The sequence below is a fragment of the Hyalella azteca genome, unplaced genomic scaffold, assembly GCF_000764305.2.
Source record: "Hyalella azteca isolate HAZT.00-mixed unplaced genomic scaffold, Hazt_2.0.2 contig8990, whole genome shotgun sequence".
Classification (NCBI taxonomy): Eukaryota; Metazoa; Arthropoda; class Malacostraca; order Amphipoda; family Hyalellidae; genus Hyalella; species Hyalella azteca.
The window spans coordinates 81,026-99,089 of NW_025939071.1; the positions used below are offsets into that span (position 1 = coordinate 81,026).

The following is an 18,064-nucleotide window of genomic DNA, read 5'->3' on the forward strand; positions in this document are numbered from 1 at the left end:
AATCACTGTCATTGAAACTTTAATATGTTGTAATCATTTGAAGATTTAGCTGCCGGAAACTCTCCATTTTGTCCTTCATAATGAGACGTGAGAAGGAATTTTTAGTGGCAATTCGCTCAGTTTGATCTGCACGTCGGTCATGTTCGAGAATCTACTGAATCCTAATTCTCTTGATATATAATTCTGGAAGAGTTGCCTGCGATCTAGATTTAAAGATAAAAATAGCACGTGAAAATGAGCAATTTTTCTTAAGATCCTTATCAATATTGTTCATGTTTTTTTTATTATTGCCAAATCGCACTAAACTATTAAGAGAATTTATCTCCTAGCGACGTCCAGATTTTCAAACCAAATTGACTGATCGGTAACGGTAAGGTGGGAGGTCTAGAATGCACGGGCACACACGTAGCTCGTATGAACGCTGGGAGGGGGAGACCTGAAGGTACTTGCGATCGAGGATAGGGATCTGGAGGAAGGGCGTGAGGGGAAAATAAGAAGGGTATAGCGGGGGGTGTGGGGGGCTAAAGCGGTGCCTTTGATGCCCGCCTAGAGAAGTGGTTAGATTAGTTAAGGGCAATTGTAGAGACGGTGTGGGAGGGAGCGAGAGCTCAGCTCAACCTATGTAAGACCAAACAAAGAGAATCATGCAATCGAACAACGAATTAACTCGAGAATAGCCGACACTCTCTTAGAGTAATTGAACGCGCATGCAAGAGTGTGGAAATACCTGGAAACTAGAGATAAGAATTCTGGATCATCGAGTAAAGGCGTTACGAAAGAAACACGTTTGTGGGGGGCTTGTCTATTAAGGCATGTCACGTTCACTCTTCGCTTAGTTGAATGATGATGCGAACCGCACGAGACTAAGATGTGTAGGGTTACGAACTTGAGTTTTAATTAATGGGTTAGCTTGGTCATCTTCGTGATGAAGGGAGACTAGCTCACTGCCTTCCATGTTGGTAAAGGTGCTGGAAAGATCCTGAGATTCTTGTGCGACTCTAAGGCCATTTATTTCCTTGCAAAATATACCCCAAAATCACTGTGGAGCATTTCACTATTAATGAATATGTTTAAAATTTTCATACGTTTGTAGTTTATTAAATAACATCGACTGCGTATTCAAGCGAGGTATTATTTTCTTCTTCACAAAACGCGTATTTTTGCATTTAATTTCGAGCGAGTTCCGCGCAAGTCTTTTTACACGCAATTCTTATTTAAAATATTTAGTTTTTGACGCTTACTTTTCCTGAAGCTTTTTTTTACTCAGAAAAAAACTTACTCTACCGCTTCTTCTTCGTATAATAACTACGCATGTGCGACTACTGCCATTAGGCAGGACTAGAATCAACTGGCCTCCTACATTTTGTTGTTCGTTCTAACCTTATAACATTTAATTTTCAACGTTATATCATTTAAGGCTTGAAATATTTGAACCAGAAGATATTTATGTGCGACAGTTAATGAAGCGGCCGCATATTGATATAATTTTTCCTCTTTAACAGTGCAACATTTCACTAGTTGAGTATTCATGTCAGCTATAGCCACACAGAATGCAGGTCCGTATGCTCATGTCACTTTATTAATATCAAGCTTCCCGTCATTCGAGGTGACTGCGTGATGAAACTCGTAGCGTATTTGCAGAGAACCGCAATCTCGGTGGCACTGACATGAATCTTTCTACTGGGCGCCTGCAATATCGTGCAAGAAGTCTACGGATGCAGCTCCTCCGTAATGACTTGCCACTCGCTGCGTTTGACGAGACACTCTTGTAGTTTTGTGCGCTGCTTAGTTGGTGGCTTTGCTGCGAATTATTCTCGATGGTTCGTGTGTTTCCTCATTATGGACCTTCCGAGAGCCCTTTTGTCCGTTACAATTTCCTGGACGATAGCAAGCGGGGAGTCCTATCATCCTCAGGAATCTTGGGAATTTAGCATAGGCATTGCAAGTTTTTTTTTTATTATTAGTCTTAGAGTTATGAACTATTTATTTATATTTCACAAATATTTTAGACTCGTTCGTAGGCAGAAGTTATGGAATGTAGTCTATGCAACGCGACGTGTTTACGGAAAATGTGAGTTTGAGGTTTCTCAAATTTTCGGGTTGATCGTCTGTCTTTTTGCAAATATTCAATTAGATTTTGTGTTATTTTATGCCATTACAATCAACAAAAGGAATTTTCTGTTTTTTGTTTTTGGCATATTTTTTTTGCCAGGATTTTTTTCGTTATAAACCGACGTTTTCAGATAATTTGAAAGCAAAGACATCACATTTTCTCAGTCTTGTAGACTTGCATCTGCTGTGGCATTACCTATATGTTTTACATGCGATCTATCGCATATGATTTCTGTACGTTTAATGGCGTATTTTCTGAATTTGTTATCTTATTTCTTGCAGAACGGCAGCCGTACCGAACGGCGTACGGCTGCGAAGGAGCATCACTAAGCATCACTTGCGAGGCCGGTCACGTGATCAACGTGATCCGGGCAAACTACGGCCGCTTCTCGATCACGATCTGCAACACGCACGGCAACACGGAGTGGTCCGTCAACTGCCAGAGCAGACGGTCTAAAGGCGTTCTCGCAGACCGGTGAGTTCATCACGCTCTCTTATTATCGTAATTATTGTTATTACAATTTGATTATTATAATTAAATGTTTTTTTCTCTGCGATATGATTGACGTAGCGTCTGGTTCAACGGAAATTCAAGGTCACGTTACGTATAAGCTTGCTAGCGAGCAAAAAATATAAAGGCGCGAGAAAATTCACTCTGTGTTATAGCGAAGCTTGCTTCGTTATGTCGCAGTTGGGCTCTCTAAGTAAGTGAAGAGAGTAAACTTGTACTAGTTTCTCAAGCATTTGCTCATTGCACACAATAACCTATTCTAAAATTTCTTGGAACCTTCGTTGTAACAGCGTGTAGAGTATTCCTAAAATGAATCCAGTTCTTGAAGAAACTTGTCCATTAACCTCTCGTATGACTGCTTTATCAAATCAATGTATGTTCCAACTTTCCCTTGTGCTGTGCGGGAGTCGTATTAAAGTTCGGCGTGATTCCGCCATGCTTGATAGAGATGTTGTACAGGGCGATACGCAGTCACTGTCATCACGGCCTTGCTCGGTGTCTAAATGAAAATTCATTATTTTGTGCCGCAAATTATTCATGACGAAGTAATTGCTCTGCTGTTCCTGCACTTAAGCGGCTCTAGAAATAGAGGTTTGAATCATTCTTGTGCTTTAGTTTTCTTTCGAGCAGTTTTTTAGGGGCAAAACTTCAAAATTCGTTTACCTGGATTCTTCATTTTGCGACAAAGTTTTGCAATGCAACTAAAACTGGTTTTGAAAACTCAAACTGTTTAGTGAATGTTTATGATTGTTACATATTCTATAGTTATATATCTAGCTTAGTGCATATCTTTCACATGCCATGAACATGCAATTAGTGGTGCGTTTATCCAAAATTGAATTAAATGCTCCTTCCCAAGGGCATAAATTATAAGGGACAATGAGTGCATTAAAGCAGCTATATGTATAGGTGCAGTGATCGTGTATCGTCTTCTTAATGCTATAGCTTCGAAATCAATTTACAATCGAGTCAGGAACGGCATTATTATAAAGTGTCTGCCTGCGTTCACTTGACGGTCTGAACGTTGGAATAGCTTGTGGGTACACCACACGCCTGCTGTATACGAAGCTTGTTATTCCACTAAGGGTTCGGACTGCATATGCTGCAGTTGCATTTTGATGCACGGGGTCGGTGAACGGTGGTGGCAGCCGACATGGCAACCTTATCGTGGAGAAAGCTTCTTACTTGACTCTGAACAAAATCTTGCAAGATGAGAAGGCCATGTGAAGAGTGCTATTGCCACCTGAATTTTGTTTGTTTAAAAATTATTAATTTATTTGTTTCTTGCTTTAGAAAATCATATGTGGGTTGTTTCGTTTCTGTGACATATATGTGTAATGCATTTAGTGTAACAACATAATGAGCAAAATGAAAATCTATTAAAAATAAGTCCGTTTTGAAATGCTATTCGTGAAAGTTCGTCGTGATTCCGTCTTGCTTGTTAGGGGTGTCGTACTCGTCGATACGGAATCACCGTCGTGGCTGACTTGCTCACTGTCCAAATTGAAATGTAATTATTTTTGCCGTGAATTATTCATGAAATGGGAATTAGTAAGAGTGTGAGCCCGGAAAGACGATGGGAAATCGATTTACGTACTAGAATCATTGCTGTATTTGTGTTTGTAAGTGCGATTTCTGTGACGAGGAGCCGCCGTATTCGTACTTTTGTAGTGGAGCAATGAGGTCTCATGGCAGGGATGGTTTCGTAGAAACTCGGTCATATTCAAATAGATTCTCAATTAAGCGCGCTCGTGTGTTTAATTGCTTTTTCCGACCCCAGCAGGGCTTCAGTGATAATCATCTCTTGGAAATGGAGCTGCGCAGTACGCCTGCGCTTTCGCTTATGCTTTATTCGTCTGCTTTATTCATTCTTTTCATTTCTAAAGCATCTTTGCTATACTTTGACCTCTTTTTATTTTTTTCGAAATGAAATTTTACGTTATAGCTTATAGCTTGCGTATTTTAATAACGAATATCCAAATAAGTCATAGTTAAATACGATCCAAATACTTCATAATTTGTGACGTATACATGCGTCTGAATTTGTGTGTTAAAGTAACTGATGTGTGAGTGAGGGAACGACGTCTGAAATCCGCGAAGAGTTAATAATCTGGTCGCACTTGAGGGGCCTCGCTCTCAGCTCAGCCGCGACCTACAGCCGTCGCACTTCTAAATTCAAAATTGTTAAATCATTTAAGTTCAAGGATGCAGTTTAGTTTATTTTCATGCAATATATACTTATTTTGATGTAGCAATATAATTAGGTTATAGTTTTTCATAGTTGAATCCCCTTGATCTATTCTCGTTAGTGACTTGAACCGCAGTATATTTAATCAACACAAGATCATCCTCAAGTCTTGGAGCGTAATTTTTTTATCTCGCAAATAAAGTACTTTATCCCATTTTATATGTATTGTTCAATTCTACCTCATTTGTTTTCTGAGCATTACAACAACCGTATTGCGTTCCGTTCAACTAGTATGACTGAAAATTTTTAATTCGACTTCAATCGACATCACCTTCAATACATTCCGCTTAGGATGCGGGCTAATTTTTTGCTGTCATTTGCTGAAGCCTCTCGATGCTGTTTGTTCAGGTCGGGTGAGGACGTCTTCATAGCTCGGCCAGTTCCGATGCTCCAACTTGTCAGCCATTTTAGTAAAAGAGACGCGAATTTTTAGCTCTGTCACTTAAAGTGATCGATTGCTGGGTAGTCGTGTCAGCAGCTGATAGCTTGTGTGGGTTCTACTTGGATGACGCACGCGTTCGTGTATTTGTTAGGTCATAAAGGGGTTATGCCTACCCGTGTTTGTTAGGCCACTAGGAGGTTATGCGTGTACCCGTGTTTGTTAGACCACGAGGAGGTTATATATACGTGTACCCGTGTTTGTTAGACCACTATAGTTATGCATGTACGCGTGTTTGTTAGGTCACCAAAAGGTTATGCGTGTACACGTATTTGTTATGACACTATGAGGTTATGCTTATGTATATATGCATGCTATTTCACTAAGAGTTTGTGTAAGACGCTAAACACGAGGTATTTAGTGTGTTAATATACTACACAAGTTTTTATGTATCACTAGGTGGTTTGCAAATTAACTCGGGCGGGTGTTTATTTGAATGGAGTTAATGTGTTCGTATATCTTTTCTAGGACAATGTGCAATTGTTCATGTACACATGTTATTTATACGAGCACACTATGTACTACTTTGATCGTGTTGCATTTGTAACACGTTTATTGAACTCATTATTATTTACCTCGCCCTTGTTAACTGCATGCGCCGAGTGCGAGTGTGTAGGCCGACTTTTATAGTGTGCATTTCTATTTTATTTAACACGCACCTGGCTGACTGCATGCGCCTGCAGGAGCGAGTGTGTGTATGTAGTCTCGCTGCAGCTTCGGTCTATAACGATGTGCTTCCTACATGTAGCTCGTCGCTCAGCAACTTTCAAGTCCCGGCGTAACTTGCGGCTGGAATGGGGGGAATGGGGCAATGATGATACTAACATGATGATACTGCAATGTTTCTCGGTCTCCTCACAATATCTCGAGTGAATAAAGCATTAATTATTACTTTTATCGCTGGGTTTCTATTCTGTTGCGACGTAATTTAACACACTAAGAGTTGTTTCATATAACCTTGCGTTGTTATAATGCGCCGTTTGCACGCTTATTCAAGTGATTCATACATCGAGTGAAGACTGAAATTATTGTTGAGAGAGGAATAAAATCTCGCAATGCTGTTCGCCGGGAAAGTCGATTATTTAATCTTATACGATATTAAGTTGTATTGATGCTTGTTTAATTTATATCTTCAATTTTTAATTATGATCTTACTCGTATTTTCTTCTACGGTCAAATTATACATATTTAAATTAAAATGTTGCATTGAAATTGGGTATCGTAAGTTGTTAATCAACGATCAATCAATCGATCATTGAACATTTGATTAAGTATTTCCTAACACTGCCATGATAGTTTACCATCTCTGGCATGGTTTCTTTCAGTGCAATTTTCTAATACGTTGTTTTGATGGAATATTTAATTGCTATTCAATTCCTACGTTAATAAAAGCGAATGTATTTCTATTCCTTCCCTAATTAGTCCGAGACGCTCGAGCTATAAAAGTATATTGTTGTCGATATTTTCCTCTCGATAATTGGCTTGTTATCGTATATATTGGGATGACTCGTCTATAAAAGTCTGTCTTTGCTCCTCTACAATAAGATATTGAAATTGTAGAATTCTATAATTTGGAATTATAGAATTTTTATAAATTCTAGTGAACGTTTCCTATGTAGCAAGTATTGTTACTGGAGGACTTTATTTGAATTCTTTTCATTCTCTTGTACTCAGTTGTCGGAGAGTACAAAAATTGGTTTTAAACCAAAATTAAGCAAATTACAGATTGATATTAGTTTTATTCAACTTCTTGATCATTGTCGTCCATTCGTTAAAAATATATTTCTTCCAACTTGTCTAATGATTGACATAGTTTTCTCGTTACCAGTGGCCGCTACTGCCCAGCTGCATCATCATAATATCATAAATAATAATCATAATATTGTATATAATCATTATAATATTATTCACCCGAGTCTGCGGACTGGCCATAAAATTGCGCTCTTCATGTTCTATACCTGGCAAGAATGCGTCGAGTACGGAGCATGTGGAACTTGACAAGATCACACTCGGGTCGCTCTTCAGTTCTTTTGTTTAGTATTTTGTGTTGCTTCGACGCTTCCCGTTTGATGGGGCTTCCCATAAAAGGATCTCATTTATTCCTGATCATATGGCGGGACAGCGTTTTTATGTCGTGGATCACACACGGTGAGAGGCGTTTATTAATTCGACACAGCTGGCAGCCGTTAATTGTGGCACACCGTGTAAGTAGACTGCCAATCATTCCTGACGCGTCTGTTCCGTAAATGCATTCTTTTCGCTGTAGTGTCTTCACTCTCTCAGCTTCGCACAAACGAACTATATAATGGGTCTCGTATGTGCTTGCATCCTTGCTTTCATTGCTAGGAAAGAATTTGAGCTTGCCGATGCAATAACCCGGCTTCCAATTTTTAAAACTCTTATCATTTTGTTATCCAATGCATAATCGTAATTTTAGTTCCCACTGTGAAACGTGTGGAGAAGCGATATTAAAATGTATACTGCCCTCGATATAATAAGCAGCGTTTGCTTACGGGGGAAAAACCTCAAGTACTTTTTTTACTCCCGTAGTTTTGCTACATATCTGCTGGCTAAAATATTTGGGTCTTCCAAGTATCTCGCTTATTGTGAGATAACCAAACGTACTATGCAAACCATACCCAGCAATGAGACGTAATTAAATTAACTCCAATTGTAAATTTAACTATTTACTCGATAACAGAGGCTCCAGCCTATCTGTTATCGAAATAAACCTACTTAACTTGAAATCGAAATTTGTACCTCCGAGGTAAATGTAAGCTGTATACCGTCACGTTTACGTCTCCTCAGTCAGGATTTCTATTAAACTCCTCGACAAGGCACAAAGCTGACACTCCCTTGTTGTTTTACGTCACTTTGCTCATGACGAACTGCGACAACCATCACCTAACTAATCACTAAAAAACCTCTAAAGTAACGAATTTATTATCCAACACTTCTACCGCTAAAACAAGGCTTTCTATATTCATTTGCTAGCTGTGTTTTAGGACGACACTCTTTCTTGCGCGCCCGAGTGTGCACGCTACACGAAGGATGGATTGCATGTAACTCACCTGAATGTCTCACGAAACTCGGCCCTGCCCTGCACACCTGCACGAACTCTAACTTTGTTTTGACACTTCCGTCTCATTATAACTCCTCCTAGCTGATACAGGCTGGGAGCTCTCGGAGCAGACGTCTCTTATTCTCCTGCAGAGATGAACGCAAGGAGTTTCAAAGTAGCGTATATCCATGGTTTGTTGGTCGAGCCATGGCTTGAAGTTGAAAATGATTGTCGTCAAGGAAATGCTTGCTCGATTATTCTCTGAATGATTGTCAGACTTAAGAATTGAATTTGCGCTCAGAGGGAAGCAGCAATGTAAAATTAAATATACTAAGAATTCCGGATGAATATAATGTTAGTGGGAAATATATTGTCACCTCATTCATTGATCGCAATATTAATGTCGACGATGCAATGGCGGAACTAAAATCATTCATTATTTGTTAATAGTTTCTCTCTAGAATATTTGCTTCAGCCTGTATCCCGTCATAGTCCTCGTCCTTGTACCTTGCCGAGTCGCTCAGCTTTCCCTTTTGCTTCTATGACGGTAATTATTGGCGCATAACATTTAATGTTTAAGTACATTTTATCTATTGGTCACAACGTTTAATAATGCGAAAAGCTGTCCTCCGTCCAATTTCTTTCAAAGCCTCTTCTTATTTTCGTGCAACGATTCTGATTTCTTCATACACGCAAAAAAACTTACAAGTTCGTAGGACTTTCTCTGATCACGACTGTGGATTTTACAGGACCCAAACGCTTATCGCTGATGACATCTAGTGTGATCGAGTGCACGGTCGCAGGGCAAGCATTGCGTTGTCTTCTTCTGTCTTTTAAACTCTTAGCGTCGGTGAAATCTCAATACCAAGTTTGGGCTGGCAATTCCTGATGTCTGCTGGCTGACGAACGTGGATAATTCTTGTATAATTTTGATAGGGGATGGTTTCCCGGGATGAAGGTAAGAGGCGAATAAGCATCGTCATGCCTTAAGCCTATCATTTTGGCTTTTTGGAAAAACATTCATCCGTGGCCATGTGACACTAAAAAAAATTTGATTAGAATTTTACTTTGATGGTGTATCCATCCACGCATCTATATTTTCACTGGTATTATTAACCATTCCTGTATGGAGTCGGTCAACTCTTTTTATTTAGTTTAGTGCGATTGTTTTTTTATCATATCATTTCCTCTTTCATGTGAAATGTTTTACGGTAAATATTAACTTTTACATTCACAAGTTTCAGAATATTAGAGAATCTTGAAAATTTGCGTGACAGTGCGACATTCCTGACCGCAAATCATTCATTTTAAGGATGGTCCTGCAAAAGTTTCATTTTATTTGAGGAGAAAAAAAAGTGAACGTGGCGTGGCGATCCACACGATTGCAGGCAAACGATCTGAAGAGTTCATGCTAGTCGCGAGAATTTCTTCGGTAATGCGATCGATGGTCGTTGCTTTCGGCGTTACGGCTTAGGTTATTGTCACTATAGCGCACGCCAGGTCTTGGACGAAACGAACAGCTGTTCAGCTCAACTGATATTTTCTCCTCTCCCATGCACATATGCGCACATTCACTTCTCTTTCTCCCCTTGAAATAAAAGTAAGACTTTCGCAGCCTATGTTTTGTTCAAAATAATATGTCTAGCTTGAAGCCAGATTTTGTCGCATGTCTTACTCATTTTCAATGGCGTTTCTTCTAATGCCTACCCAACTGTGACACCATCATGTCGCAGGTTTGTCAATATTTTTTAAATAATCACGTGGATTTGTTTTTCTGCGTTTCGTGTGAAATTTCGAATAAAATTCATCGAAAACTTGAACTTCTCAATCTAATTAATTTGAGCAGGTTTTAGTGGTTTAAAAATTATATCTCGTAACTGACGTGAACTAAAGATTCCTCTGCCTCTCACTTTTAGCTTCTTATTTTTCGTATGACATTCAACTTTTATATCCAGAAACGTGTTGGCTTCCGCGTAAATTAGTTCTGCTGCCAAGTTGCGATTATTAGCCGCGCTGCGAGACGGAAGAGCTCCTTGCACGACGACATGTTCAAAAGTTATCGTTGAATTCCCTCAAGGATTTTATCTTAACTATCGCATCTCACTGCAATTGCCTGGCCTTCATGGCCAGGGAAGATTTCTGTCGTACTGGCTGGTGAAGGTTACAGTCTGTCTTCATGCACTTTTAAGTATTAGTAATTTTGTTGTGCAGGAGTTCCTTCGCTTGACCTTTCATGATTTCTTTTCCAATCTCCATAAATTTTCCCACCTTGCCGATTAATTTCACGTTTAAATTACATAGGAAGAAAGATTATGATCAATTCACTCGTACACGTGAATAAACTTTTGTGGTTGTTACTCATACGCTTATGACTCAGCAGCCGTTTTCAATTATTGACAGTGATTGACAAACTCTATCTCAACGAATGTCAATCTAGAGCGTTCAGCTTATTTACTAGCGAGGGAAAAATCCACACATTTTCAAAATATCTTGGAGGCCATTGTGATTTTTGGGATTACGTGATTTCCTTGTCGCCTCATGTATAGACTCAGTCGTTCATAAGATAACTGACTATTCGTGCACGCACAAGCGCCATGGAATATTTACATGTTAACTACAAAGCAGAAATACTAATACAATTAAGGGTCCTGTCTACCACGCAAGAAAAATAACACAACACGCGTGCGCTGGACGTGCTCTGTATGTACTTTACTAACGTGCAATATATAATTCATGCTTGAATTCGAAATGGGAGCCTAATTCGTGTATTGTTTCAGCCATTTGGTCGACCTGTTTTCACTCATACTTTTGCTGAAGTCGCACAAATTTCTCGCGCTCATGCAAAGATGTCGAGCCACTTTCTCTGATTTGCTTTGCTTCATTATATCAGAAAGCGAAAGCGCCATACCTTGTTCACCCCTAAAAAAATTAGAGCCGAACTAGCAACACACACTAGTGATCGCACGAACCAGACTAGCCTAAATTAATTTTATATAAAACAAAATTATTATTCTTTCGAAATTTCTGAATGAGCATTCCTGCCAACATTCGACCTGCTCTTTTGCATCGGGCGTATAGTGAAGATTCTTACGCGTTGCGTGATATTAACGCGTTGCACGTCAGTCAATTATGTGTTCACTTCGGTTCGAATTTGACCGTTGTGTGCTTTCAGATTGAGAAAATAAGGTCTATTCCAAACATGCCAATTTTACTTCTCATTAAACTCGAGTCCATTAGCAGAGGTGCATATGAATTAAGCTTGTTAATTGAATGTAAGTTTTGCTGCCCACTTCTGTTTCACTTTCGCTTTCCGTTTGTTTCGCAATGCAAGTTCTAATCGCCCACCTGTGATGAAGGTATCACATTCCGTATAAAAAAATCGTATTAAAAAAATATCTCTGCGAAGCATCTAAGAAAAACCCGCCGCTATAACAATGCGTGTCTGAAGGTGTCCAAATGATTGTAATTATAAAGACGGTCGTGCGGATGAGTGCTTGAGAGTACGGCAGCCGATACGTTGGAGGGAGCTCCCTCTATTCTTGCTCGGTCGTCGTGCCATTTTTTATGTTGTTGCTTCATCCCTAAACCTGGATAATTTGCTGGTCATGCATAGTAATACGGCCATAAGATTGTATGCTTCCTATGGTTCTAACGCGTTATTAGCGCTCAAAATTAGTATATTTTGAATATGTCTAACGATTCGCCAAATCCAATTTTTACGTTTAACGTTCAGATCAAAATTTTGTTGTACTATAATAACGACACATATGAACATTGACTCGAGAAAGAATGTATTGGAATATGATACATTCCCAATAATTCTAATAATCAGATAACTAAGTAAGATGTTCTAATCGCTTTGTCGTTCATTGGGGCTAACATTGGGCTAATTTCCAAAGCGCACTCACAAATTACACCAATTTTATCAAATTTTTTCCGAATAATTTTTTACGTATCAGAAAAATTGAGCCGTAAGGAAGAATGCCACAAAATCTACCGCTAGCTGATTCAATATTAATAAACGATAAAATTTCTTTCAAAATCACCCTCTTTGCCTCGTACACGTTCGGCTGTAGAGCCGCTTCCTGGAGCTGAGAGAAGGCTTAGCTATTTTGTCTGTGTTGGAATCATGTCTATCTTCCTGCTCAGGGACATTTTCGTTATAGAGCAGGTATAACTCGAATGATTGGGTAATTGGTATCGAGTTGTCTGGTATTAGAGCTCATCATAAGGTCTGAAATGACCCTCATAAGGCGAGTATTGAGGCTCTCGGTCGAGCGATCGACTGCGCCATGCTCGCCTCGCCGAGAGAACACGCCTGCATCGCCTCGTCTAGCCCTGTGCGTGAGGACATCTCGTATTCTGCTGGATGTCTCTCTCACATTACACAATTTTCAGTTTTGTATTAAAAAATTTCAGCTTTTTGTGTATCAGCAGGTTCTTGTTCCGAACCTTTAGTCAGTTACTGTCTCTCTAATTTGTTGCAGGCGCGCTGGCTGGCACCATCTTATTAAAACCGAGTCGACTTTGTTATAAAGAAATGCCGTGAATGCACTTATAATGGTGATTGACTCGCATGTTATATGATTTAACTTTGCGTCGACATGAGTTTGAAATGCTCTCCACTCGAGTAACGATATATTTACAATGAAATTTGGGTTTATTTCGAGAATTTTATTGCCATTTTATGTTTCTATGGGTGCTGTATTATTAACTGCATTTTCTTTTGGCACTAATCATTGTATGCGGGTCGGGATTTATACTCTAATTCCGCTCTGCTTAATTCACGTTTAAATCTCCAGGACTTATTCACACCCAGTGGGCAGCAATTGAAGCTCGCGAGGGAATTTCCCCGCTCGAGGGTAGATTCTATTCAGACATTCAATTCTTTATTGATCCGGGTCATTTGTGCCCCGCAATCCTTTGACAAAAAACTTAACAGGCTCATCGTGAGCCTGTGAAATAACCGATTAAAGCCTCTAATCAATAGAGGCCATTGTCCCGGTGCACAAAAGATTAGTATTGTGATTAGGTGTTAAGTGGGTGTAGGCAATGAATGAGTTGCGTACAGTATCATGCTGGTAGGAAGGGTATCCTACACTTTAGAATTTTACTCGCATTACAAGGACTGTGGGATAGTTTTTGAATTGCTTGCGGTTCCAACTGTTCATGGCAGCGATACAAAGAAGCGACGGTGTTAAAAAAATCCTTCTACTATTGATTCCGCTTCATTGGCCACGGCGATCCTACTTATTTTTTTCAAATTCTTCGTGTAATTTTTAACTGTAAAAGGAGATATGTGATTTTAGTGATCATTTTGTGTTTGGGTGCGACTCAAAATAAGTGAGACGCTCTAACCAACGTGATAGTAAAATTCAAAAAGAAAATTGTGTAACAAGAATTATCACTAAATTCATCAAACAGACAACCATTGCCGCACGTAAATTGATCTTTACTAATGAGTTTCCCCTAATAAAGCTATTGACGATAACCAGACAGGAGCGAGTACTGTTCAGGATCTAATTTGTCGTAGCTTAGAAAAGCTTAGATAATTTTCGCGTGCAATCTATTGTGTCTCTGAAATTTTTAAAGCATATATTGAATGTTGTTGTTGTGCACCCATGAAAATATTCTTCTTACTTTGACGATAAATTATTTTGTAATGTTTGTCGATGCGTCCGTGTGTACGCTAAATTGGATGTCATCCCCTCCTTCCATATTTTATGTAATGGACATGGTCTAATATATGTGTTATTAAAGAAAATCAATTTGAAGAAACCAGGCTGATTATACCGTCCTGCAATTATTTCAGTTGTTGGAACAACTGCCCACGTTCGTCCATCATCGAGCCTTGCATGTATCGCAGGTGCGACGAGTTCGCTATGGCTGCAGTACTTCGTATCGACCGTGACCATAATAAAAGAAAATTGCTTAGGCGCTTATAGCCGATTCTGTGGTAGTCGTTACAACTTTGCTGCTCGTTCCAGTATTGTCGTTCCCTAATCTCTCGTCATGATCATTGCTTTTATTCATGCAAACGACGTTTCAACTTTGTTACGAGGTATTTCTATTATAGGTACATCCACTGATAGGCAAGGTCATTATTTTGTGCTACTGTGTAATTTCTCTTGATGTGGCCACCCACAAACCTGCATCAGGCTCTCATTGATTTGAACTCGGCAAATGAAAACTTTGAATAGAATTTCACTTTTTGAACGTAATCTGTACCCAGGAGAAAGTAGCGATCAAAGTTCAGCATAACCTTATCTATTGAATCGACTACTAACTTATGCTATTATTCTCAATTGAGGAATCAGACCGTAGACGATTGGTTTTTGAACTTTCTGAACAATTGACAATATGGTATTCAAGCGAAGCAATCTCATCTCTAAGAGTAATATTTCACTTAGCGTTCAGTACTTACGGTACCTATGATGATCATCACGATCAACTTGAGGCCTCCGGACTCCTTCAGGTCTTTTCTCATTACACACGTAAATTACGGTCCGTTCTTACTAACGGAAGAAGTGTACATGCATCGTTGACTCGGACCATTAGATTGTAGGAAATTTCTTGTATTATTTATAATTACCGCTCATGGGAGCTAAATGATAGCGATAAACCTAAAGATTTGCATGTAAATGAAGTAGCTAATTGTTTCCAGCTCACCGAGTTTGTCGTTTTTTTTAGAATATTTGATTTTGACGGCAGATACCTGATGATTATTAATATACGCAAGCTTCTTTATTCAATCATATAGTACTTTAATTTAGGCGCTCTTCCCGTCACCGTTTGTTCCATTGAAATAACGGTAGCTCTACTTTAGGTAATATCAATCTTCGTTGTGTTCATTAGCAGCCAATCAGGGCAAAGGCTCTGCAAGACGAGGCCAGCCTTAAACGTCGTCTCTAAATTAACGACTCTTGCTGTGTAGAACAACTCCTAAATCTATCCACAGCGCCACTAATTAATCTGCTTAATCTACTCGAGAATCTGGTAGTTATTTATCACGGTGCTTGGAAAAACTCGGTGTTATTCATGCCCATAGCTATAGCATTGCCGTGCGTGTGCTGCTTTCTGGGCATGACGGTGAGGTAAATCTTGAATGCAATCATGTTGGATTCTTACTCCTTCCTATACTATTTCTTCGAGGCTCGCAATAAGTGAATTTAGCTTGTGAGTGTTGGGGGCTTGTTGTCGCTACCGCCATTAATCTTGCGGGAATTACTTATACAGTTCAGTGTTTTATCGACCGCCGAGGCCAGTATCATCCTCTAGGAACTAATTGCTAACTGGGGCTCCCAAGTCCTGCTTCTTTCCACTTCGCTCTGCTCTTATTTATTTCAGGTTAATTCTTGAGCCTTTTAGAGTAGGTTTGTGAGCATGAATACGTCTCTGCAATGTGCATGAACAGCGAAAATTAGTTGTAGCTTTCTGTTCCTTCCTAGTCATATTTATTTGATTTTTAGAGCTGGTTGTATCTTCGATAATATTAATTGTTTCGTGTCATGAAACTGCTGTCTGTTAAGAGATATCGTATTGAAATACATTCAGATGGACGTTATTATTACGGCGCATCGCGTCGGGTCTTAATTGCATTAAAAGATTATTTATGGCCCACCTCCTTTAATGTGCTTCGGAATTTTTTTTTTGTTTTTTTCGCATTGGGAGTTTTTTTTTTGTACTGAACATTGTGATACGAGGCGAGAAAGTTTTACAGCATTTGATTCTTTTACCTTTGAATTGTCTATCGTGCAGATATACAAGTATTTTTAACGTGAAGTGACTTGAAATTTATTTCAACTTGCTTAGCGGTACGAATTAAAATTCTCTCGTTTCTCGAGATTGACTTGAATGATGGTACTCCAGCAATATTTGGTGGAGTACCATGGAGTAATTTGCTTTGAAGTTTCTTTCTACTTGCTTCAACGGAACCAACTAAAATTCTCTTGAATAACTCCTCTAGAATATCTCACAGGATGATATACCTCCAATTTTGTGATGAATTTCATAAGTGGTTGAGCTTAATTATATTGCATTTAATTGCCCCATACACATATCTTTAGCTTAGTTAGTAGCCTCAAACTAAGCTGCACGTAATCAAGCTCACCTAACCTTAGATGAACGACCTGCGTTATTCGAGCGTTACCGCCGTCCCTTCATGAATTTATTGCTGGATTGTCTAACAAATGACGGATTTAGGTGAAGAGAACCATGACTATGGGCTCCATATGTTCATTAAATACATCAGATATCAATATGAATTCAGGCTAAAGGAATTGTGTTTAATTATGCCCTACCGCGCGCCTACTCAAGAAGAACGTCGCTCTTACAGAGCAATCGTGAATGCCGACTTTGGTACTGCTTTGTTTTTATTTGATTTTTTCCATCAAAATGATGTTTTTATGTAATTAATATTCAGTTTTGCCTTTTTTGACATGTTTTTTTTTTTGGGATTCGTCATTGCATTTGATTTTTTTATGTGTTTGATCCAATTTTGTGATTTTTGTGTACCCTATGTTGTTATTTTTATGATTTTGTTTATGCCTCATTATTATATTTTTGTTATTTTCCTTTATTTTTATACTTGTTTACAGATGCTCGGGACGGGAGAGTTGCCAAGTAGTAGTTTCAAGCGACGTCTTCGGGGACCCGTGTCCCGGCACCGTCAAGTATATAGAAGTGCAGTACTCCTGCGGTGTCGGTCAGTTTACTCACGCTCCTGTCACACAACTCTTCGTTAATTGCGTGCGAAAATTACTAATCTCTACATAAGTTGTGGGCAATGTTTGTGCTAACTGACAACTGTTCGTATGATCTCTGGTGACCGCTTACCGCTTGTGAAAATTACAGATCATTTAGCACTGATTTGTAATTCTTATTAGAGTCCCGACTGCGTGCAAGACTAACTGATGGTACGGACTGCATGTAGGCTGCTAACGGTTTTTACCTTGTCTTTTATTGTTTAACACGGTTTATGGGATTTTTCTGCCCATTTGGGTCACAGTAGTTGGACAAAATACTTCTGGTGCTAAATACGGTTATGCTTTTGCATTCCTTGTTTCATCTTTGTCAACACTTACGTATGTTTATTGCATGTGGTCGGAACATAAAAACTTCCCATTTATATCAAGCGTTGTTGTTCGTCTGTTCTTTGACTAATTTCTACCGTACTTCCGTGTAAACTGTCGAGAGTGATTGCTTTTCTTTCTCGCTCGACTTTTGTAGAATATCTCTATGTATCCGATTAAATTCATCCTGAGATAATGATGATTGCCCGCCTCTCTTGCCGAATTATTAACAATTGACTTGAATTCCACTCGCGTACATATCGAGTAACCAGCATTGTATCCCTACAGCTTGCTTTTAAACAATGCTTTACAGGTGTATAGTTCTTGCCGGAGTTCGCTTTTGAACAGAACCGTTAAACTTGTAGAGTTGGAGACGACAGTGTCATGCAAGCCTCGTATTTTATCGTGCCTGTCGTCGTCTCTCAAATCGCTGTATCATGGGGCTATAAATCTGGACATACGCGCCTCTCGCCACGTCCATCTCATCTTCTATTCGGTGTGTCTGGTTTACTGCGCTAACTTCTCTGTGGTGGTGTGGAATGAACGCCATAGACTAGGGCAGTTCCAGCAGGTCATGTCCGAATGGGAACACCTTATATTTCAATGTAATTGTTGCGTCGCT

At 39.3% G+C, this 18,064-nt stretch overlaps 1 protein-coding gene across 3 annotated transcripts in view; it reads left to right on the forward strand.

Annotated features, from left to right (window-relative positions):
- The window catches only part of LOC108673625 (latrophilin Cirl), a 101,588-nt gene that overhangs the window by 67,853 nt on the left and 15,671 nt on the right, over nt 1-18,064 (forward strand). For 2 of the 3 annotated variants that reach the window (XM_018161476.2, XM_018161477.2), the window contains exons 2-3: nt 2,395-2,587; nt 16,969-17,075. In XM_018161476.2, coding sequence (XP_018016965.1) covers nt 2,395-2,587; nt 16,969-17,075 — 300 coding nt within the window. The remainder of the gene's footprint in view (nt 1-2,394; nt 2,588-16,968; nt 17,076-18,064) is intronic. The other variant, XM_047881847.1, reaches the window with a different exon arrangement.